The sequence below is a fragment of the Oncorhynchus mykiss genome, chromosome 25 (genome assembly GCF_013265735.2).
Source record: "Oncorhynchus mykiss isolate Arlee chromosome 25, USDA_OmykA_1.1, whole genome shotgun sequence".
NCBI classification, from domain to species: domain Eukaryota; kingdom Metazoa; phylum Chordata; class Actinopteri; order Salmoniformes; family Salmonidae; genus Oncorhynchus; species Oncorhynchus mykiss.
In genome coordinates, this window is record NC_048589.1 from 39,194,490 (window position 1) to 39,220,711 (window position 26,222).

The window sequence follows — 26,222 nt, forward strand, 5'->3', positions numbered from 1 at the left end:
CAACAGAACAACATGACAACATGACAACAGGACAACAGAACAACAAGACAACAGGACAACAGAACAACAGGACAACAGAACAACAGAACAACAGGACAACAGAACACAGGACAACAAGACAACAGAACAACAGGACAACAGAACAACAGGACAACAGAACAACAGAACACAGGACAACAAGACAATAGGACAACAGAACAACAAGACAACAGGACAACAGAACAACAAGACAACAGGACAACAGAACAACAGAACAACAAGACAACAGGGCAACAGGACAACAGAACAACAGCACAACAGCACAACAGGACAACAGGGCAACAGGACAACAGGACAACAGGACACCAGCACAACAGGAAAACAGCACAACAGGACAACAAGACAACAGAACAACATGACAACATGACAACAGGACGACAGAACAACAAGACAACAGGACAACAGAACAACAGAACAACAGGACAACAGGACAACAGGACACCAGCACAACAGGACAACAGCACAACAGGACAACAAGACAACAGAAAAACATGACAACATGACAACAGGACAACAGAACAACAAGACAACAGGACAACAGAACAACAGGACAACAGAACAACAGAACAACAGGACAACAGAACACAGGACAACAAGACAACAGAACAACAGGACAACAGAACAACAGGACAACAGAACAACAGAACACAGGACAACAAGACAACAGAACAACAGAACAACAGGACAACAGAACAACAGGACAACAGGACAACAGCACAACAGAACAACAGAACAACAAGACAACAGGACAACAGAACAACAGAACAACAAGACAACAGGACAACAGGGCAACAGGACAACAGAACAACAGCACAACAGGACAACAGAACAACAAGACAACAGGACAACAGAACAACAAGACAATAAGACAACAGCACAACATGACAACAGAACAACAGCACAACGGGACAACAAGACAACAGCACAACATGACAACAGAACAACAGCACAACAGGACGACAAGACAACAGAACAACAGGGCAACAGAACAACAGGACAACAGAACAACAGGACAACAGAACAACAAGACAACAGAACAACAGAACAACAGGACAACAGAACAACAGCACAACATGACAACAGAACAACAGGACAACAGAACAACAAGACAACAGGACAACAGAACAACAAGACAACAGAACAACAGAACAACAGGACAACAGAACAACAGCACAACATGACAACAGAACAACAGGACAACAGGACAACAGAACAACACGACAACAGGACAACAAGACAACAAGACAACAGAACAACAGAACAACAGGACAACAGGACAACAGAACAACAGCACAACAGGACAACAAGACAACAGGACAACAGGACAACAGGACAACAGAACAACAGAACAACAGCACAACAGGACAACAAGACAACAGGACAACTGGACAACAGGACAACAGGACAACAGGGCAACAGAACAACAAGACAACAGCACAACAGGACAACAGGACAACAGAACGACAAGACAACAGGACAACAGGACAACAGAACAACAGAACAACAGAACAACAGGGCAACAGAACAACAAGACAACAGCACAACAGGACAACAGGACAACAGAACAACAGGACAACAGAACAACAAGACAACAGGACAACAGGGCAACAGGACAACAGACCAACAGCACAACAGGACAACAGAACAACAGAACAACAGGACAACAGGGCAACAGGACAACAGAACAACAGAACAACAAGACACCAGAACAACAGAACAACAGGACAACAGAACAACAGCACAACATGACAACAGAACAACAGGACAACAGAACAACAAGACAACAGAACAACAAGACAACAGAACAACAGAACAACAGGACAACAGAACAACAGCACAACATGACAACAGAACAACAGGACAACAGGACAACAGAACAACAAGACAACAGGACAACAAGACAAAGAGACAACAGAACAACAGAACAACAGCACAACAGGACAACAGCACAACATGACAACAGAACAACAGGACAACAGGACAACAGAACAACAGCACAACAGGACAACAAGACAACAGGACAACAGGACAACAGGACAACAGAACAACAGAACAACAGCACAACAGGACAACAAGACAACAGGACAACAGGACAACAGGACAACAGGGCAACAGAACAACAAGACAACAGCACAACAGGACAAAAGGACAACAGAACAACAAGACAACAGGACAACAGGACAACAGGACAACAGGACAACAGAACAACAGAACAACAGGGCAACAGCACAACAAGACAACAGCACAACAGGACAACAGGACAACAGGACAACAGAACAACAACACAACAGGACAACAGGGCAACAGGACAACAGAACAACAGCACAACAGGACAACAGAACAACAGGACAACAGGGCAACAGGACAACAGAACAACAGAACAACAAGACAATAGGACAACAGAACAACAAGACAACAGGACAACAGAACAACAAGACAACAGGACAACAGAACAACAGAACAACAAGACAACAGGGCAACAGGACAACAGAACAACAGCACAACAGGACAACAGAACAACAAGACAACAGGACAACAGGGCAACAGGACAACAGAACAACAGTACAACAGGACAACAGGACAACAGGACAACAGGACAACAGCACAACAGGACAACAGGACAACAGAACAACAGAACAACAGAACAACAGGACAAGAGGACAACAGGACACCAGCACAACAGGACAACAGCACAACAGGACAACAAGACAACAGAACAACATGACAACATGACAACAGGACAACAGAACAACAAGACAACAGGACAACAGAACAACAGGACAACAGAACAACAGAACAACAGGACAACAGAACACAGGACAACAAGACAACAGAACAACAGGACAACAGAACAACAGGACAACAGAACAACAGAACACAGGACAACAAGACAATAGGACAACAGAACAACAAGACAACAGGACAACAGAACAACAAGACAACAGGACAACAGAACAACAGAACAACAAGACAACAGGGCAACAGGACAACAGAACAACAGCACAACAGCACAACAGGACAACAGGGCAACAGGACAACAGGACAACAGGACACCAGCACAACAGGAAAACAGCACAACAGGACAACAAGACAACAGAACAACATGACAACATGACAACAGGACGACAGAACAACAAGACAACAGGACAACAAAACAACAGAACAACAGAACAACAGGACAACAGGACAACAGGACACCAGCACAACAGGACAACAGCACAACAGGACAACAAGACAACAGAAAAACATGACAACATGACAACAGGACAACAGAACAACAAGACAACAGGACAACAGAACAACAGGACAACAGAACAACAGAACAACAGGACAACAGAACACAGGACAACAAGACAACAGAACAACAGGACAACAGAACAACAGGACAACAGAACAACAGAACACAGGACAACAAGACAACAGAACAACAGAACAACAGGACAACATAACAACAGGACAACAGGACAACAGCACAACAGAACAACAGAACAACAAGACAACAGGACAACAGAACAACAGAACAACAAGACAACAGGACAACAGGGCAACAGGACAACAGAACAACAGCACAACAGGACAACAGAACAACAAGACAACAGGACAACAGAACAACAAGACAATAGGACAACAGAACAACAAGACAACAGGACAACAGCACAACAGGACAACAGGACAACAGAACAACAGGACAACCGGACAACAGAACAACAGCACAACAGAACAACAGGACAACAGGACAACAGGACAACAGGACAACAGAACAACAGAACAACAGAACAACAGAACAACAGTACAACAGGACAACAGAACAACAGAACAACAGGACAACAGGACAACAGGACACCAGCACAACAGGACAACAGCACAACAAGACAACAGAACAACATGACAACATGACAACAGGACAACAGAACAACAAGACAACAGGACAACAGAACAACAGGACAACAGAACAACAGAACAACAGGACAACAGAACACAGGACAACAAGACAACAGGACAACAGAACAACAGGACAACAGAACAACAGAACACAGGACAACAAGACAACAGAACAACAGAACAACAGGACAACAGGACAACAGGACAACAGGACAACAGGACAACAGGACAACAGCACAACAGAACAACAGAACAACAGGACAACAGGAAAACAGAACAACAGAACAACAGGACAACAGGACAACAGGACAACAGGACAACAGAACAACAGAACAACAGGACAACAGAACAACAGGACAACAGCACAACAGGACAACAGGACAACAGGACAACAGGACAACAGAACAACAGGACAACAGGACAACAGGAGAACAGCACTTGATGTGATGACACAGGAGAAGTGAATTATGAGTGTGATCTGAGCAGTGAGGGGACTTCCTGATTTAATCAGTATGGATTAACTCAACTCAGACTGACTTCAAGTTACATTTTATATTCTGTGCTTTAGGTTATGAGCGAGAGAGAGAGAGAGAGAGAGAGAGAGTGTGAAGGAGCGAGAGAGAGAGAGACAGAGAGAGAAAGAGAGAGAGAGAGAGGGGGGAGGGGGGGGCAAGAGGTGCAGGATGGCATACACACTAGGCTGAGGCCTCCACCGTCACAGCGGATGTGTCTGCCTGCTGGTTGGCTGACAGAGACACATCTACTGGAGGATTACGGGAGTAAATGGAATTACCTACCGTTCAAACTCCGAGATAACCATTTCATTATCAGTGTCTCACACACAAGTCGCTTGTCACCTTCCTGTCACACACACCAGTGGAGCAGCAACACACACACGAACACACACACACACACACACACACACACTGTGCCAGACAGGGTCCAATGAACAGCTGACAAACACTCTGTATTTGAAGAATCAAAGATTTAGAAAAGTGATAAATGTGGAGGAAGGTGGGAAAGGACTCGCTCTCCAAAATGTAATGGGGAAAAAAAACTCTGTGTTAAAGTGACAAGCTGGGGCTCCCTGACTCAAGGTAATAATCCCATGTCCCTGAGAAATAAGGCCAGATAATATTGAAGGAGAGTTAATGTGAGATGATTGACCTTTTCCCTTCCCAATCTCCCCTGGCTCTGGTCTGGAAGTCCAGCTTAAACATAGAGCAATCCTGGACTAATACGACGCTGTAATACACAAACATCTGTTTTACTCTGAGAGGCCCCCTGACACACACACACACACACACATATGCGCCCGCACACACACACGCATACACACCCAGGCACACACACTACGTACACAAATACACACCTTCCCTGTCCCTATCTGTCCCCGTCTGTCTCTCTCTATCCCCATTTGTAACTCAGTCCCTATCTGTCACTCTCTGTCTACATCTGTCACGATCTGTCCCCATCTGTCATAATTGTAGCTATCTGTCCCTAACTGTCCCCATCTGTCACTCTCTGTCCCCATCTGTCACTCTCTGTCCCTCTCTGTCCCTCTCTGTCACTCTCTGTCCCCATCTGTCACTCTCTGTCCTATCAGTCCCTAACTGTCCCCATCTCTCACTCTCTGTCGTCATCTGTCACTCTCTGTCCCCATCTGTCCCCATCTGTCACTCTCTGTCCCTATCGGTCCCTATCTGTCACTCTCTATCCCCATTTGTAACTCTGTCCCTGTCTGTCCTTCTCTGTCACACAGAGAGTGTGTGAGCGTGTGTGCAGTGCTGCCTCTGCCTATACACAGACTATGTGCCTTGCGTAGGTCCCGTGGAGGTTAGTGGGCCCCCGACCAACTATATAAAAGTACAAAACCCCAAATAGGAACTCAGTCGGGTCCTCAATTTACTGTTGAGAGTTACAATAGCAGAATACACCAGGTGTCATGAAGAAACGTTGGTAGTGCAATCTGTCACATCTTCTCCTGCATCCTCCCCTCCGGCGTACGACGTCTCAGGGAATACTATCCACCAGTCCTGGGATTCATCACTACGCACACCTGTTAATCATTATGGATTCACACCTGGACCTGGATTACCTTCATAATTTCCTCCCCTTTATGTTTCGCTCCCTTATGTTTTCTCACCAGTTGGTATTGTTCGTGTTTACCGGCGTGTTGTTTACCAAGGTGTTGTATAACGGGGTGTTGTTTACCAGAGTGTTGTTTACCGGGGTGTTGTTTACCGGGGTGTTGTTTACCAGAGTGTTGTTTACCGGGGTGTTGTTTACCAGAGTGTTGTTTACCGGGGTGTTGTTTACCGGAGTGTTGTTTACCGGCATGTTGTTTACCGGAGTGTTGTTTACCGGAGTGTTGTTTAGCGGAGTGTTGTTTACCGGAGTGTTGTTTACCGGAGTGTTGTTTAGCGGTGTGTTGTTTACCAGAGTGTTGTTTACCGGGGTGTTGTTTACCGGGGTGTTGTTTACCGGAGTGTTGTTTAGCGGAGTGTTGTTTACCGGAGTGTTGATTACCGGGGTGTTGTTTACCAAGGTGTTGTTTATTGGAGTGTTGTTTACCGGAGTGTTGTTTACCGGGGTGTTTTTTACCGGGGTGTTGTTTACCGGGGTGTTGTTTACCAGAGTGTTGTTTACCAGAGTGTTGTTTACCAGAGTGTTGTTTACCGGGGTGTTGTTTACCAGAGTGTTGTTTACCAAGGTGTTGTTTACCGGGGTGTTGTTTACCGGCATGTTGTTTACCAGAGTGTTGTTTACCAGAGTGTTGTTTACCGAGGTGTTGTTTACCGGGGTGTTGTTTACCGGGGTGTTGTTTACCGGGGTGTTGTTTACCGGGGTGTTGTTTACCAGAGTGTTGTTTACCGGCGTGTTGTTTACCGGGGTGTTGTTTACCGGGGGGGTTGTTTACCGGGGTGTTGTTTACCAGAGTGTTGTTTACCGGGGTCTTGTTTACCGGGGTGTTGTTTACCGGGGTGTTGTTTACCGGCTCCTTATGGAATTGTTTTGTTACTGGCTTTGTTGTTTATTGAACGTTTCACCTTCACATGCTTCCTGCTTCCTGCTTCCTGCATGTCACCACTTCCACCGAAGTTGGTTCCTCTCCTTGATCGGGCGGCGTTCGGCGGTCGGCGTCGCCGGTCTTCTAGCCATCATCGATCCACTTTTCATTTTCCATTTGTTTTGTCTTGTCTTCCCACTCACCTGGGTTCAAATCCATCATTACATGTTGTGTATTTAACCCTCTGTTCCCCCCCATGTCCTTGTCCGGAGTTGTTTATTGTAAGTGCTTTGTGCACGTTAATTTGGTGTGCGACGGGTTTTGTACCCGTTGATTGTTTGTTCTGATTCTGGTTTTTGTTATTAAACTGCTCCGTTGGAAACACAGTTTTTGCTCTCCTGCGCCTGACTTCTCTGCCGCCAGTACGCACCCCTTGGGAGACAGTTACACTACACTACACTCTCAGCCGGTCGACGAACAAGGGTACCTTCTACGTCAACACCATGACCAGCTGGCTCAACTGGGGATGGCCGTGGAAGAGGTTCTCCACAGTCTGCAGCATCTCAAACACCCCCGAGAGACGTTGCAGCTCAGTATCGAAGGATACTCTGGATCTACCCAACGGGCGCATGCAGAAACCCGCTCTGCTCAGCGATGCCCGTCTATCCCTCCAGGATAAATACGACGAGAACAGCATCCAGATGCCGCGGCTTCCTCCTTCAGTGCTCTCTCTATTTTTCACACCATTTGGGAGCAGTTATAACATCTCAGATAAAAAATATAGTGATTAATAGGTAAGATCGTTTAGTCAGCCATTATTAGCCGACTGGGCACACAGGGCATGTGCCCAGGGGCCCATTGGTGTTGTTAGTCCCTCTCACTCAGATATCATTAACATGGCGTAATGAAGTCATGAAACAATTTGTAAAAATTTCAGGACATTATCTTTAAAACGGCAACATTTCTTCTATGAAATCTTGATTAGGACCCCCCAAAAAAGGCTAGAGGCTGACCTGTGTCACACACAATATGTAAATATATATATAAATATATACAGTGGGGAGAACAAGTATTTGATACACTGCCGATTTTACAGGTTTCGGCAGTGTATCAAATACTTGTTCTCCCCACTGTATATATTTATATATATATGTATTTTTATCACAAGCTTCGTAAACAACAGGTGTAGACTATCATTGAAACACTTACTTAAGGGTCCTTGAGGGAGAGAGAGGGAGAGAGGTATGAATAGACAAATACCAAATAGACAAATAGACAAATAGACAAATATCAAATAGACAAATAGACAAATAGACAAATACCAAATAGAGAAATATCAAATAGACAGTTACAGCAGCAGGTAAACTTTTGATTCGCTGTTTAAAAGTCTTGTTTCGAAGTCTCATAGCTCGGGGGTAAAATGATGTACTGTGTCGTACTCACCACCCTCTGAGGGCCCAAATCTTTTCAGACTCCTGTGGGGGGGAAGAGTAGCCTGACAAATCACGCTAAATTCAGCTGCTCTGTCGTTCGCTACGTACTTGAGTCTGAAATTGACATCACTGACGTAATTTGTGATGATAAGGGTCGCGAGGAGCGTTGTACAGTTGTCAGCAATCGGATTGTCTCCATCTAATCAGAGCATCAAAGCCAACGACACATTTTCAAATGGTCGCTTCTGGCTCTGACCCAAACCATCAGCTTCTGGACCAATTGGATGGCCCCAATTGTGTTTGCGTAGGGTCGGGGATGTACTCAGATCCAGACTTATTATGGAGAAGAAGCTAACGTCCCTGGGTGTGGCGTTTATCATCACCAGGAGTCTGGGTAGCCAGGCAAGGGGAAGATTCGCCGTCATGCCCTCTTCACAACTGTGTTGGTGTGTGTAGACCACGTTAATTCCTTAGTGATGTGGACACCGGGGAAATTGAAGCTCTCGGGCCCGTCGATGTGGAGGTGGGCCCTGTGTTGAAGGTCAGCGTGGGGGAGGTGTTGTTGCCTACTCTCAACACCTGGTGGCGGCCCGTCAAGATGTCCAGGATCCTGTTGCAGAGGGAGGTGTTTAGTCCCAGGGTCCTTAGCTTAGTAATGAGCTTGGAGGGGACTATGGTGTTGAATGCTGAGCTGAGCTGTAATCAGTGTGTGTGTGTGTGTGTGTGTGTGTGTGTGTGTGTGTGTGTGTGTGTGTGTGTGTGTGTGTGTGTGTGTGTCCGTGTGCGTGTGCGTGCGTGCGTGAGAGTGTGTGAGAGAAGAGAGAGTCCCAGACCCAGTACTGATCAGCATTTTATTATTAATGTCTCCTCAAGGTTAGCAAGAAGAGAGAGTCCCAGACCCAGTACTGATCAGCATTTGATTATTAATGTCTCCTCAAGGTTAGCAAGAAGAGAGAGTCCCAGACCCAGTACTGATCAGCATTTGATTATTAATGTCTCCTCAAGGTTAGCAAGAAGAGAGAGTCCCAGACCCAGTACTGATCAGCATTTGATTATTAATGTCTCCTCAAGGTTAGCAAGAAGAGAGACCTCCTTAATGCAATCAAACATGATTAGATAATTAGCATACAATTTGCATAATGTCTCTGCAATTCATTACCCAGTGAGTGAGTTCATCTCTGTCCCCTGAGAACATCAATCAATCTCCTCTCCTCTCCTCACCACACAAAGAGCAAACACACACACACACACACACACCACAGACACAGAGGTGCGTACATGTCTGTCTCTGTGTCCCCTCTCTACCCAACCTGTCTCTATGTTCCCTCTCTACCCAGCCTGTCTCTCTGTCCCCTCTCTACCCAGCCTGTCTATATGTCCCCTCTCTACCCAGCCTGTCTCTCTGTCCCCTCTCTACCCAGCCGGTCTCTATGTCCCCTCTCCTCCCTGCCTGTCTCTATGTCCCCTCTCTACCCAGTCTGTCTCTATGTCCCCTCTCTACCCAGTCTGTCTCTGTGTCCCCTCTCTACCCAGCCTGTCTCTATGTCCCCTCTCTATCCAGCCTGTCTCTGTGTCCCCTCTCTACCCGGCCTGTCTCTATGTCCCCTCTCTATCCAGCCTGTCTCTATGTCCCCTCTCTACCCAGTCTGTCTCTATGTCCCCTCTCCTCCCTGCCTGTCTCTATGTCCCCTCTCTACCCATTCTGTCTCTATGTCCCCTCTCTACCCAGTCTGTCTCTATGTCCCCTCTCTACCCAGTCTGTCTCTGTGTCCCCTCTCTACCCAGCCTGTCTCTATGTCCCCTCTCTACCCAGCCTGCATCTATGTCCCCTCTCTATCCAGCCTGTCTCTGTGTCCCCTCTCTACCCGGCCTGTCTCTATGTCCCCTCTCTATCCAGCCTGTCTCTACGTCCCCTCTCTACCCAGTCTGTCTCTACGTCCCCTCTCTACCCAGTCTGTCTCTACATCCCCTCTCTACCCAGTCTGTCTCTACGTCCCCTCTCTACCCCTGACAAAAGGAAACACCAACATAAAGTATCTTCATAGGGCATTGTGCCACAACGAGCCAGACCGTCTTCAATGAACCCTGGCATAGATTCTACAAGTGTCTGGAACTCTATCGGAGGGATGCGACACCATTCTTCCATGAGAAATTCCATCATTTGGTGTTTTGCTGATGATGGTGGAAAACACTGTCTCAGGAGTGGCTTCTGATTCTCCCATAAGTGTTCAATTGGGTTGAGATCTGGTGACTGAGACAGCCATGGAATATGGTTTTCATCATTGTCCTGCTCATCAAACCATTCAGTGACCACTCTTGCCCCGTGGATGGGAGGGGGCCATTGTCATCCTAAGGGGCCATAGACACGGAGGCCAAAGTAATGTAATCTCTCTCTCTCTCTTTCATGGCTGTATTACAGCATCAGTCAGTCAACCATAGAAACAACAACTGTCCACAATCACACTACTACCAGTTTCACTCTGCTATGATAACAGAACATTCACTGATATCATTGAGTTACCACCGGTTACACAATGCAGACATATTGCCTTTAAGTAATATAATAATAATAATATATGGTATTTATCCAAAGCAACTTAATCATTCATGCATACTGTATATTTACCACTTTACAGCACCTTCAAGAGGAACTGACAGCGTTTTAAATACTTTGCAGATATGAAACAAACAAGACAATCATAATATCAGTTAAAAATATCAACTATCGCTTCAAAACCAACTTTATCAGGTTTTAAAATATATTCTATTTGACTCAGCGTTCCATGACACTAAGACATTGTTGTCGGAATAGATGGATACAGTTCAGTGCATGGTTCATATAGTTCACCAATATATTTTCTTGAAGGGTCCCAAAAAATATTGCTATCAGGTTGTAAATCACAGCTGGTCTGGTACATTGGTTGCTGCCTCCACACAGTCAGGATGCAGTTTCCGTTTCAATGACTCAATATTTTTAACAAAAATGGAGGACCCTACTAATGTTAACACAAAACAAACAAACAAAGGGCAATAATCACAAGTCAGTCTTAACGTGGATAATTTGCTATGGCACCAAGTATCAAACAAAAGGCCCGTGGGCCAAAAATAGGAAATTCAAGCAAGTCAACAGTTAAGTCATCTACTTTATGAAATTACAGCCTGTTGCACTCGCCTCTGTGAATTCAACTTCAATTGCTTTCGTGTGTCCCGTTTACAAAGCGCAGCTTAGGGAAAGTGTACAGACACATGCCACAGTCCCAACTAGGCTACTAAAATGTTGCAGTCTGGCTTGAAAACTTGACAATGAATAACCCAAAAAACTGCAACAAAATATCAGGCAAAGAAGAAACGTGTAGGCCTGTTACAGCAACATTTGAGCAGTAGGCTACACAACTATACTACATGTTGAATGCTACACAACTATAATACATGTTGAATGCTACACAACTATAATACATGTTGAATGCTACACAACTATAATACATGTTGAATGCTATACAACTATAATACATGTTGAATGCTATACAACTATAATACATGTTGAATGCTATACAACTATAATACATGTTGAATGCTATACAACTATAATACATGTTGAATGCTACACAACTATAATACATGTTGAATGCTACACAACTATAATACATGTTGAATGCTATACAACTATAATACATGTTGAATGCTATACAACTATAATACATGTTGAATGCTACACAACTATAATACATGTTGAATGCTACACAACTATAATACATGTTGAATGCTATACAACTATAATACATGTTGAATGCTATACAACTATAATACATGTTGAATGCTACACAACTATAATACATGTTGAATGCTACACAACTATAATACATGTTGAATGCTATACAACTATAATACATGTTGAATGCTATACAACTATAATACATGTTGAATGCTACACAACTATAATACATGTTGAATGCTACACAACTATAATACATGTTGAATGCTACACACTATAATACATGTTGAATGCTATACAACTATAATACATGTTGAATGCTACACAACTATAATACATGTTGAATGCTACACAACTATAATACATGTTGAATGCTATACAACTATAATGCATGTTGAATGCTATACAACTATAATACATGTTGAATGCTATACAACTATAATATATGTTGAATGCTACACAACTATAATACATGTTGAATGCTACACAACTATAATACATGTTGAATGGTACACAACTATAATACATGTTGAATGCTACACAACTATAATACATGTTGAATGCTACACAACTATAATACATGTTGAATGCTACACAACTATAATACATGTTGAATGCTACACAACTATAATACATGTTGAATGCTACACAACTATAATACATGTTGAATGCTACACAACTATAATACATGTTGAATGCTACACAACTATACTACATGTTGAATGCTACACAACTATAATACATGTTGAATGCTACAAAACTATAATACATGTTGAATGCTATACAACTATAATACATGTTGAATGCTACACAACTATAATACATGTTGAATGCTACACAACTATAATACATGTTGAATGCTACACAACTATAATACATGTTGAATGCTACACAACTATAATACATGTTGAATGCTACACAACTATACTACATGTTGAATGCTACACAACTATAATACATGTTGAATGCTATACAACTATAATACATGTTGAATGCTACACAACTATAATACATGTTGAATGCTACACAACTATAATACATGTTGAATGCTACACAACTATAATACATGTTGAATGCTACACAACTATAATACATGTTGAATGCTACACAACTATAATACATGTTGAATGCTACACAACTAATACATGTTGAATGCTACACAACTATAATACATGTTGAATGCTACACAACTATAATACATGTTGAATGCTACACAACTATAATACATGTTGAATGCTACACAACTATAATACATGTTGAATGCTACACAACTATAATACATGTTGAATGCTACACAACTATAATACATGTTGAATGCTACACAACTATAATACATGTTGAATGCTACACAACTATAATACATGTTGAATGCTACACAACTATAATACATGTTGAATGCTACACAACTATAATACATGTTGAATGCTACACAACTATAATACATGTTGAATGCTACACAACTATAATACATGTTGAATGCTACACAACTATAATACATGTTGAATGCTACACAACTATAATACATGTTGAATGCTACACAACTATAATACATGTTGAATGCTACACAACTATAATACATGTTGAATGCTACACAACTATAATACATGTTGAATGCTACACAACTATAATACATGTTGAATGCTACACAACTATAATACATGTTGAATGCTACACAACTATAATACATGTTGAATGCTATACAACTATAATACATGTTGAATGCTACACAACTATAATACATGTTGAATGCTACACAACTATAATACATGTTGAATGCTACACAACTATAATACATGTTGAATGCTATACAACTATAATACATGTTGAATGCTATACAACTATAATACATGTTGAATGCTACACAACTATAATACATGTTGAATGCTATACAACTATAATACATGTTGAATGCTACACAACTATAATACATGTTGAATGCTACACAACTATAATACATGTTGAATGCTACACAACTATAATACATGTTGAATGCTACACAACTATAATACATGTTGAATGCTACACAACTATAATACATGTTGAATGCTACACAACTATAATACATGTTGAATGCTACACAACTATAATACATGTTGAATGCTACACAACTATAATACATGTTGAATGCTACACAACTATAATACATGTTGAATGCTACACAACTATAATACATGTTGAATGCTACACAACTATAATACATGTTGAATGCTATACAACTATAATGCATGTTGAATGCTATACAACTATAATACATGTTGAATGCTACACAACTATACTACATGTTGAATGCTATACAACTATAATACATGTTGAATGCTACACAACTATAATACATGTTGAATGCTATACAACTATAATACATGTTGAATGCTACACAACTATAATACATGTTGAATGCTACACAACTATAATACATGTTGAATGCTAAACAACTATAATACATGTTGAATGCTACACAACTATAATACATGTTGAATGCTACACAACTATAATACATGTTGAATGCTACACAACTATAATACATGTTGAATGCTACACAACTATAATACATGTTGAATGCTATACAACTATAATACATGTTGAATGCTACACAACTATAATACATGTTGAATGCTATACAACTATAATACATGTTGAATGGTATACAACTATAATACATGTTGAATGCTACACAACTATACTACATGTTGAATGCTACACAACTATACTACATGTTGAATGCTACACAACTATAATACATGTTGAATGCTACACAACTATAATACATGTTGAATGCTACACAACTATAATACATGTTGAATGCGTCCATACAGCAATGCTGTATTCAACTGCACCAGTGATCCATGCAGTGGGAAAAATATGAGAAACATGTTTTAAGTTCAAAGTCACAACAAATATAGCTACATTTACGATATGTTGAGTTATTAAATACATTTTGATTAGCAGCAGAGGCTGGACAAATATTAAGTATGTCTTATTTTGTTTGAGTATGTCAAAATGCTATGTACAGCATCTTATGTACAGCACCATAAGTGGACATTATAAAGTGCCATATGTTTTATAATAAAACAATTGCCTGTTTAGGTCGCTGATGCAATTTTCTTTGTAAAAACAAATAGTCTCTGTCAAGCCCACAAATGTGTTGTATTCTTTTCAATATGGCCTGTGGCTTGATTGAGTTTGACACCCTTAGGCTAGTGTATCTATTTACGTAGCTAGCAATTTTTTGGGGGGCAAGCTAAAAACACGGAGCCAAACATTAGCTAGCTAACTAGCTGCTCGGTGGATGTGATGTCATTGGAGGAGTGGGTGAGTGACTGACTTTTCCCCTTAATATTGATTTACGGTGGCTACAGCAAGAGGTGCAAGTGTCATTTTGGTTAGCTAGCAAGAAATTTGAATTGTTTTCTAGCTAATGTATTTGGCATCGATCAAATGGGCAGGCAAGTTCCAATTCAGTTGTCAAAACGGGGATTGGGACAAGCGTGTATTCACAGACAAGCTGCACAAGGAGGAGCAGGCTACAATTCCCCGTTGTTTCAATGCAATTTTGATGGCCAACTAGGCCGTCAATGTAAATAAGAATTTGTTTATAACTGACTTGCCTAGTTAAATAAACAAATAAAATAAAGTTTGTAATGGTTTATCTAATGTTTGCTCATTCGATTTTTAGCTCAAAGTGAACGATGACAGGCCCAACTGCCTGTAAACACACAGTCCAGTTCATACTAAACGATAACAGGCCCAACTGCCTGTAAACACACAGTCCAGTTCAAAGTGAATGATGACAGGCCCTACTGCCTGTAAACACGCAGTCCAGTTCAAAGTGAATGATGACAGGCCCTACTGCCTGTAAACACACAGTTCAGTTCATAGTGAATGATGACAGGCCCTACTTCCTGTAAACACACAGTTCAGTTCATAGTGAATGATGACAGGCCCTACTGCCTGTAAACACACAGTCCAGTTCAAAGTGAATGATGGAAGGCCCAACTCATTGAACACCACAGTATGTGTCATAATACCCATAAAATCTAGTGTTCGAACAGGGAAATGGTTCCAATAGTTTTTCCACCATTCTTTGTTTAGAAACACTTACAATAAGGACTGTGTTCCGTGTAGGCTTTCCCTGTCGTGATGTTTTGATAACTGTGTAAATCTCTCTAGGACAAGGTGACTTTTATCAATATATTCCCCTGTATTTACTCCCCAAAAATGCTATGGTAATTAGCTGCTAACGTGGAACTACAAATGCCATGGTGGTCTTGATGAGACTGCCGAATCGAGGCAAAGTCAAGAATCTCTGGATGAACTATCTGATGGTCGCCAAATGTAGTAATTAATAAATTGGCTACATTTCTTTAAAATTGATAATTCTGTGAACTGTCTTGTGCAAGTTTTAAATGCCTGTCAGCATTAAATGCCTGTCAGCATTAAATGCCTGTCAGACACAATGCCTGTCAGCTAGAGATGACGTGCATTAGCTTGTATAACATCTACTTTGATGCTAGTTGGCATTTTCGAATCCGAAAGAGATTTACATGGTTATGAAAACACCATGCCAGGGTAAACCTACGCCAAATACAGACCTTATTTGAGGTGTTTCAAAAATTAATTTGGGGAAAATTAATGGTGCAAAAACGACTGAAACCATTTCCGACTTGCAACAAAAAGCGAGTGCATACAGGTTCGCATTTTTTGGCCTCAGTGGGAATTGAACCCACAACCCTCTCTATGATAACGCCATGATCTTACCAACAGACACACAGGTCCAGAACCAGAGTCTGTAATGGTACGTATGACATAGTTATAGGGTGCCCGTGAGAGGAGGGTAGAACTGTGCCCTCTATATGAAACCAGATGAATGTAATCTTTCCCTGACCTCAGCACTGTCAGAGCAGTTAAGACATATTGAAATCTATCCTGACAAAGCTTATAGAGAATTATAACACAACATGAATCACACCACGGCCTGCTGGTGCTGGGAAACTGTCAGAGGAGAGGGAGAGAAGGGGGGAAGAGGAGAGAGGGGCAAGAGGAGACAGGGGGGGAAGAGAAGAGAGGGGGAAGAGGAGAGAGGGGGGAAGAGAAGAGAGGGGAAGAGGAAACAGGGGGGAAGAGAAGAGAGGGGGAAGAGGAGAGAGAGGGGAAGAGGAGAGGGGAGAGATAGATTTTTTGAGCGAATTACATTGAGAGCATTGTGATAGAATGACTCCAGATGAGTCTCTGTCTGTCTGTCCGTCCGTCCGTCCGTCCGTCCGTCCGTCCGTCCGTCCGTCCGTCTGTCCGTCCGTCTGTCTGTCTGTCTGTGTCTCTTGCTCTCTCAATTCAATTTCAATTCAATTTCAATTCAAGGGCTTTATTGGCGTGGGAAACATGTGTTTACATTGCGAAAGCAAGTGAGGTAGATAATAAACAAAAGTAAAATAAACAATAAAAATGTACAGTAAACATTACATTCAAAGAAGTTCCAAAAGACGAAAGAAATTTCAAATGTCATATTATGTCTATGCAGCGTTGTAACGAATAGTTAAAGTAAAAAATGGAAAATAAATAAATATGGGTTGTATTTACAATGGTGTTTGTTCTTCACTGGTTGCCCTTTTCTTGAGGCAACAGGTCACAAATCTTGCTGCTGTGATGGCACACTGTGGAATTCCACCCAGTAGATATGGGAGTTTATCACAACTGGGTTTGTTTTCGAAATTCTTTGCGGGTCTGTGTAATCTGAGTTAAAAATCTGTTTCTTATATGGTCATACATTTGGCAGGAGGTTAGGAAGTGCAGCTCAGTTTCCACCTCATTTTGTGGGCAGTGAGCACATAGCCTGTCTTCCCTTGAGAGCCATGTCTGCCTACGGCAGCCTATCTCAATAGCAAGGCTATGCTCACTGAGTCTGTACATAGTCAAAGCTTTCCTTACGTTTGGGTCAGTCACAGTGGTCAGGTATTCTGCCGCTGTGTACTCTCTGTTTAGGGCCAAATAGCATTCTAGTTTGCTCTGTTTGACCTTTTTTTTTTTTTTTTCCCCATGTGTCAAGTAATGAGTTCTTTTTGAGTTCTCATGATTTTGGTCTAATTGTGTTGCTGTCCTGGGGCTCTGTTGGGTGTGTTTGTGTTTGTGAACAGAGCCCCAGGACCAGCTTGCTTAGGGGACTCATCTCCAGGTTCATCTCTCTGTAGGTGATGGCTTTGTTATGGAATGTTAGGGAATTTCGTCCTTTTAGGTGGTTGTGGAATTTAACAGCTCTTTTCTGGATTTTGTTCATTAGCGGGAAGCAGCCTAATTCTGCTCTGCATGCATTATTTGGTGTTCTACGTTGTACATGGAGGATATTTTAGCAGAATTCTGCGTGCAGAGTCTCAATTTGGACTTTGTCCCATTTTTTGAATTCTTGGTTGGTGAGAGGACCCCAGACCTCACAACCATAAAGGGCATTGGGTTCTATAACTGATTCAAGTATTTTTAGCCAGATGCCCTTACCTGTGGCGCCGATGTTCAGGCCGAGGTATGTATAGTGCTTTGTGTGCTGTAGGGCAACAGTGTCTAGATGGAATTTGTATTTGTTGTCCTTGCATCTGGACCTTTTTTGGAACGCCATTATTTTTGTCTTCCTGAGATTTACTGTCTGGGCCCAGGTCTGGCAGAATCTTTGCAGATGATCTAGGTGCTGCTGTAGGCCCTCCTTGGTTGGTGCCAGAAGCACCAGATCATCAGCAAACAGTAGACATTTGGACTTCAGATTCTAGCAAGGTGAGGCTGGGTGCTGCACTGTCTCTCTCTCTCCTTCTGTGATTCCATCTTTGTCTTCCTGTATCCTGTGTTGGATGCAAATAGAGCCGGAATGGAGATCCTGTCTGCTTAACAGGAGCTGACAGGGGGGCTGATGGGTAATAATGTCTGCCTTCTCGTGGAGAGATTAAACACAGGAAGCAGGAAGTAAGACAGACAGGGGAATTGAGGTGAAGGAGAGAGGTAAAGAGGAGGAGGAGGAGGAGGAAAAGGGAAGGAGAGATGGAAGGAGAGGGAGAGGGAGAGGAGGAGTAGGGAAGGAGGAGGAGGAAAGATGAGTAGGGAAGGAGAGAGATAGGAGGAGTAGGGCAGATGAGTAGGGAAGGAGAGAGATAGGAGGAGGAGGGAAGATGAGTATGGAAGGAGATAGAGGAGGAGGAGGGAAGGAGAGAGGGAAGAGGAGTAGGGAAGGAGAGGGAGGAGGAGGAGGGAAGGAGAGAGAGGAGTAGGGAAGATGAGTAGGGAAGGAGAGAGAGAGGAGGAGGAGGAGGGAAGGAGAGAGAGAGGAGGAGGAGGGAAGATGAGAATGGAAGGAGAGAGAGAGGAGGAGGAGGGAAGGAGAGAGGGGAGTAGGGAAGATGAGTAGGGAAGGAGAGAGATAGGAGGAGGAGGAGGGAAGGAGAGAGGGAAGAGGAGGAGGGAAAGAGAGAGAGGAGTAGGGAAGATGAGTAGGGAAGGAGAGAGATAGGAGGAGGAGGAGGGAAGGAGAGAGGGAAGAGGAGGAGGGAAAGAGAGAGAGAGGAGGAGGAGGGAATGAGAGAGAGAGGAGGGGGAGGGAAGGAGAGAGGGAAGAGGAGGAGGGAAGGAGAGGGAGGAGGAGGAGGGAAGGAGAGAGAGGAGGAGTAGGGAATATGAGTAAGGAATGAGAGAGATAGGGGATGAGGAGGGAATGAGAGAGAGAGGAAGGGGAGGGAAGGAGAGAGGGAAGAGGAACTGGGAAGGAGAGGGAGGAGGAGGGAAGGAGAGAGAGGAGGAGTAGGGAAGATGAGTAGGGAAGGAGAGAGAGAGGAGGAGGAGGGAAGGAGAGAGAGAGAGAGAGAGGAGGAGGAGGAGGGAAGGAGAGAGAGAGAGGAGGAGGAGGGAAGGAGAGAGAGAGGAGGAAGAGGGAAGGAGAGAGGGATTCAGTCAGCACAGGCGGAAGATGTTGATAAAACACTGGGGCTTAGTGTACCTCTCTGGGTTTCCATTTGGGTAAGGGACAGGGAGTATTTCTCTTTACTTAATTGGGAAGAGAAGAGTATTGCATATTATTGTCGGCCAATAGCATTCTATGACTCCACAGTCTGGTTTCCCTATGAAAGTGACACTGCGTTTTCATTGATAATGCATTTTAATTGAAATGCTGGGCATTTCTTTGCTTTCAAGCTAATTTTATCCCTTTGAATGTCCAGGGAGCTGTGAGGGTGTTACAGTGAAGTCGGTCAGAGCAGAACAGAGGTAGCTAGCGCTTCACGTGCCTCTGGTTCATCAGCCTCACACTGTAAAGCAGTCACTATGGTGTGAACGTACAGGGTGGTTTGAAAACGACACACCTTTTTCAGGATAAACATATCTCTCTGGTGTGTGCTCATAGCAGTTTTCCAAGAGGCCAATTGGTGGGACTCGGTCGTGCCTGCACATTTACCAACCCAAATTCCAAATGATTGTCTGCACATGAATCATTTTTGCAATCAAGGCTAAAGACTTGATTATGGCCAAAAACTTGTTTTGTTCATGATAAAAGGACGTACAGACATTTCAAGCAGGTTAGGCTTTATTAGAAGGTATATTCTGTCTTCTCGCAGGCAGGCAGCCATTCAGAGAGCCAGACACAGCCAGGATGTGTCCCAGTGGGGATCTCCCCAAGGCAGCCCCAATCCCAGGCCATGACTAAATCAGCATATGTATGTGTGTGTGTGTGTGTGTGTGTGTGTGTGTGTGTGTGTGTGTGTGTGTGTGTGTGTGTGTGTGTGTGTGTGTGTGTGTGTGTAACACAATACTCCAGTGACAAACTAAAAATAGAACACATCTATTAAAGTGTGTGTCCCTGGTCAACTAACTGTGACCTTCTCTCTCTCTCTCTCTCTCTATATATATATATATATATTAATATCTCTCTCTCTCTCTCTCTCTCTTTCTTTCTCTCTAGATATATATTAATATCACTCTCTCTCTTTCTCTCTAGATATATATTAATATCACTCTCTCTCTCTCTCTCTCTCTCTCTCTCTTTCTCTCTAGATATATATTAATAACACACTCTCTCTCTTTCACTTTCTCTCTCTCTTTCTCTTTCTCTTTCTTTCTCTCTCTCTCTCGCACACTCTCTGTCTCTCTCCCCTTCATCTCTCTCCCCTCCATCTCACTCTATATCCCTAACTTCTCTCTTAAACTAATCCTCTGTCTACCCCTCCCTGTCCTCTCCATCCTCACCCCTCTCTCTACCCTTCCCTGTCCTCTCCATCCTCACCCCTCTCTCTACCCCTCCCTGTCCTCTATATCTCACAAGAGATGGATTAAATCATATTGCAACACCACGTCATACATTGCAGTCGTTAAGGTCCGACACTACATTGTATTTCAGGTATGAAAACAGACTGACCAAAATCAGATTATCACATCCTAATCTACATAATCCACTTCAGACAATGGAGGAGAAACTGGTAAAATGGGAAAAGATCATTCCTGAACATCATTCAAATATCTCCCAACCTATAGTCATCAAACTGAGAGCCTTGTCTTCCCAAAACCCAATCCGTAATCCAGTAATCCAGTAATCCAGTACTCAACATATTTACAGCTCCACTGCCTCCCTCCCTCATTTAGACTCAGTCAGCCCTCTGTCTGTTTTACAACTTTAAATTAACGTTCATTTAATTAACTTGCTTAATCCAAGCACCCTTGTTGAGCTTCCATTAGGCAGGGGCCGATAAACACACAGAGAGGCAAACACAATACAGCAACTCACTGAATTACTCCATGGGAGTGTTTCACTTTAGACTCCAGACCGTTGTTAGAAAACACACAGCAATGTTTAACACACAGAGAAACACATGCAGTATTTGACATGACACTCACTCAATCTAGCCCAAGATTTCTTAAAGAGAGGACGAAGAAAGACTGATCTGTACCTTTGCTTTTAGCTAGGGGAGGAGGAGAGAAGAGGTTGTATATCCACCGTGGCAGAAGAGGAGGATGAGGAGGAAGAGGAGGCGAGAAGAGGTTGTGTATCCACAGTGGCGGAAGAGGAGGAAGAGGAGGAGAGAAGAGGTTGTGTATCCACAGTGGCGGAAGAGGAGGAAGAGGAGGAGAGAAGAGGTCGTGTATCCACAGTGGCGGAAGAGGAGGATGAGGAGGATGAGGAGGAGAGAAGAGGTCGTGTATCCACAGTGGTGGTCGGAGAAGGAAGAGGATGAAGAGGAGGAGAGAAAACCAACAGTGAATAGTTTGATGTGAAAGAATGCTCGATGAGTACAAAACACACATTAATATATTTATATTAACAAAATCAACACACAGTAGCAACTTGGCAGAGTAGTATAATCAGACCACACTACAGACCACACAGTCCTTCACACACTACACATTAACACACACACACACACATACACACACACACACACACAATCATGCATACACACATCATGCAGTACTCTAGGTTTATGTTAAAATCTGCATGCGAAAAAACAACTATTTCAGTTAGTTTGCATCTGAGATGGCAAATTACTCCTCTTTTGATATTGTTAATGTAACATTGTAACATGATGTAACACTGATGTAACACTGTAACATGATGTAACACTAACATGATGTAACACTGTAACATGATGTAACACTGATGTAACATTGTAACATGATGTAACACTGATGTAACACTGTAACATGATGTAACACTGATGTAACATTGTAACATGATGTAACATTGTAACATAATGTAACACTGTAACATGATGTAATACTGTAACATGATGTAACACTGTAACATGATGTAACACTGTAACATGATGTAACACTGTAAAATGATGTAATACTGTAACATGATGTAACACTGTAACATGATGTAACACTGTAAAATGATGTAACACTGTAACATTATGTAACACTGTAACATGATGTAACGCTGTACATTGATGTAACGCTGTACATTGATGTAACGCTGTACATTGATGTAATGCTGTACATCACATATGTCAGAGTCAAGGCCCGCGGGCCACATCCGGCCCGCAAGAAGGTTTTTTACGGCCCCTGGGATGATCTTGATTTATTATTAGAACCGGCCCGCAGCAAGCCGGCAGCCCGCAGATCTTTTACACGCACCAATACTACATTTCCCACAATGCAAAGGTGACGCACCGAGCAGTAGGCTGCTTCATTTCAATATTTATTGGCACAGCAGTCGTCAGCATCACAGTAAAATTAACTTTCAGATACCCATCAAAAATGGCAAAACGGAAGGTGGATACTGAGAACCGGGGGTTTCAAACAAGGTGGGAGTCGGAGTATATGTTCACGAAGGTAGCTGGAAAACCTGTGTGTCTTCTGTGTGGAGAAAGTGTGGCGGTACTGAAAGAGTATAATCTGAGACGACATTATGAAACGAAACACGCGGACAAAAACAAGAATATGGACATGGAACAAAGGCTACAAAAGGCAGAGGAATTAAAACGAGGCCTCAAATCTCGACAGGCTCTGTTCAAAAAAGCCAAATCACAAGGCCAGGCTGCTGTCAAGGCCAGTTTTATTTTGGCAGAAGAGATCGCTAAATCAGCCCGGCCATTTACGGAGGGGGATTTCATCAAAAACTGCATGATTAAAGTTTGTGACGAAGTTTGCCCAGAAAAAAGGCAACTCTTTTTAAATGTGAGTCTGAGCAGAAACACCATTGCCGAGAGAGTAGACCAGTTGTCCATCAATCTAAAAGAGCAGCTTGTGAAAAAGGGAAAAGATTTTATTGCATATTCCTTGGCTGTGGATGAGAGCACCGACATTTCTGACATTGCCCAGTTGTCAATTTTCATCCGCGGAGTGGACTCCAACCTAAGCGTGACAGAGGAGTTTTTGGCTTTACGTCCTATGCATGGCACAACTACGGGGCATGATTTGTATGAAGAGGTGTCAAGATGTGTAAATGAGATGGAGCTGCCTTGGGAAAAACTCGTGGGTTTGACAACCGACGGAGCACCTGCGATGTGTGGACACAGGAGCGGACTGGTGGCGAAGATACGGGAAAAGATGCAAGAGGAAAACGCGACAGGTGAGCTGACAGCTTATCATTGTATCATACACCAGGAAGCGTTGTGCGGTAAAGCCTTGAAAATGGAGCATGTAATGAGCATCATCACGCGCACAGTTAACTTTATCAGAGCCAAAGGTTTGAATCACCGCCAGTTCAAGGCATTTCTGACGGAGTTAGAAACGGAGCATGGTGATTTGCCTTATCACACAGAGGTGCGATGGCTAAGCCAGGGAAAGGTGCTTCAAAGATGTTTCGAGCTTCGTGAGGAGATTTGTCTGTTCTTGGACAGCAAAGGGAAAGACACAACACAACTCCGAGACGAAATGTTTCTGTGTGAAATGGCTTTTCTGTGTGACATTACGAGTCATCTGAATGCAATAAACTTGCAGCTGCAGGGTCGGGATCGTGTCATCTCTGATATGTACAGTACAGTGAAGGCATTTAAAACCAAACTGACTCTGTGGGAGACGCAGATGCGGAAAGAAAATTTGAGCCACTTTCCCAGCTGCCAGACCATGAAAGAGAAGCTCTCTACCAGTGCGTTCCCGAGCACACAGTTGGCTGATAAAATAGGTATGCTTGCCGCTGACTTTCGACGCCGATTTGCTGACTTTGAAGCACAAAAAAGCAGGTTGGAACTGCTCGGTAACCCATTTGCTGTTGACGTGGAAAGCTCACCACCAAACCTCCAAATGGAGTTGATTGACCTCCAATGCAATGATGCACTGAGGGCAAAATATGCGGCAGTGGGTGCTGCGGAGTTCGCCCGTTTCCTCCCCGGCACAATGCCCCAGCTGCGCATCCAGGCTGCTCAAACGTTGTCTATGTTTGGCAGCACATACCTGTGTGAACAACTGTTTTCTTTGATGAACCTGAACAAAACATCACACAGAAGTCGACTTACTGCTGAACACCTCCACTCAATTCTGAGGATTTCTTCAGCTCAGAGCCTTACCCCGAACATTGATGAACTTGTGGAAAAGATGGGACACCACCAAGTATCACCCTCAACCTCAAACAAGTGAACATTACTGTGCAATCACATATTTAGAGTTTTTACTCAGTTCAAGTTTAAAAGTTAAAATTTAATATTTGTTTTCACTGCATGTTACTTCTCCTTAAACAAAGTGTTGTTTTTGATTAATAGATTTTTGCACTTTATTTTTTTGTATTTCAATCCAATTATATTTTAAAAATATTTCAGTTGAGTGGATGATAGAAAATTGCTATTATTGTTTTTTCTTTGAAGTAAATTTAGCCCACTTTTGCTAAAATAGAAAATATAGTCTACTGATGGTGCCTTGAATACCGGTTTCTTTCATTTAATGTTCATGTTATGGGGATATTTATATAAAGGAAATTTGTCTTTTGTGTCTGTTGAAAATTAAAGATTACTGACAGAGCCATAAGAAAATATTGCTTTATTTATCTGATCATATTGTAATATATTTGTTAGGTTTTCAGTAGGTTCAATTAGGTTCACTAGACTATATGCGTCATTTAAAATTTTTTCAATGAACATTCGAACAGTCCGGCCCTCGTCTTGTAGCTGATTTTTTTATTTGGCCCTCCGTCCATTTGACTTTGACACCCCTGCTGTACATTGATGTAACACTGTAACATGATGTAATACTGTAACATGATGTAACACTGGTGTAACATTGTAACATGATGTAACACTGTAACATGATGTAACACTGTAACATGATGTAATACTGTAACATGATGTAACACTGTAACATGATGTAACACTGTAACATGATGTAACACTGTAAAATGATGTAATACTGTAACATGATGTAACACTGTAACATGATGTAACACTGTAACATGATGTAACACTGTAAAATTATGTAACATTGTAACATGATGTAACACTGATGTAACATTGTAACATGATGTAATACTGTAACATGATGTAACACTGTAACATGATGTAACACTGTAAAATGATGTAACACTGTAACATGATGTAACACTGTAAAATGATGTAACACTGTAAAATGATGTAACACTGTAACATAATGTAACACTGTAACATGATGTAATACTGTAACATGATGTAACACTGTAACATGATGTAACACTGTAACATGATGTAACACTGTAACACGATGTAACACTGTAACATTGATGTAA

General features: G+C 42.5%; 1 protein-coding gene across 1 annotated transcript in view; it reads right to left on the minus strand.

Moving 5' to 3' along the window:
• Positions 1 to 26,222, minus strand: part of LOC110505895 (neurexin-3a-like) — a 614,746-nt gene that overhangs the window by 561,052 nt on the left and 27,472 nt on the right. Inside the window, exon 5 of the mRNA XM_036963045.1 lies at positions 21,979 to 21,990. Within this exon, the coding sequence (XP_036818940.1) occupies positions 21,979 to 21,990 (12 nt within the window). The remainder of the gene's footprint in view (positions 1 to 21,978; positions 21,991 to 26,222) is intronic.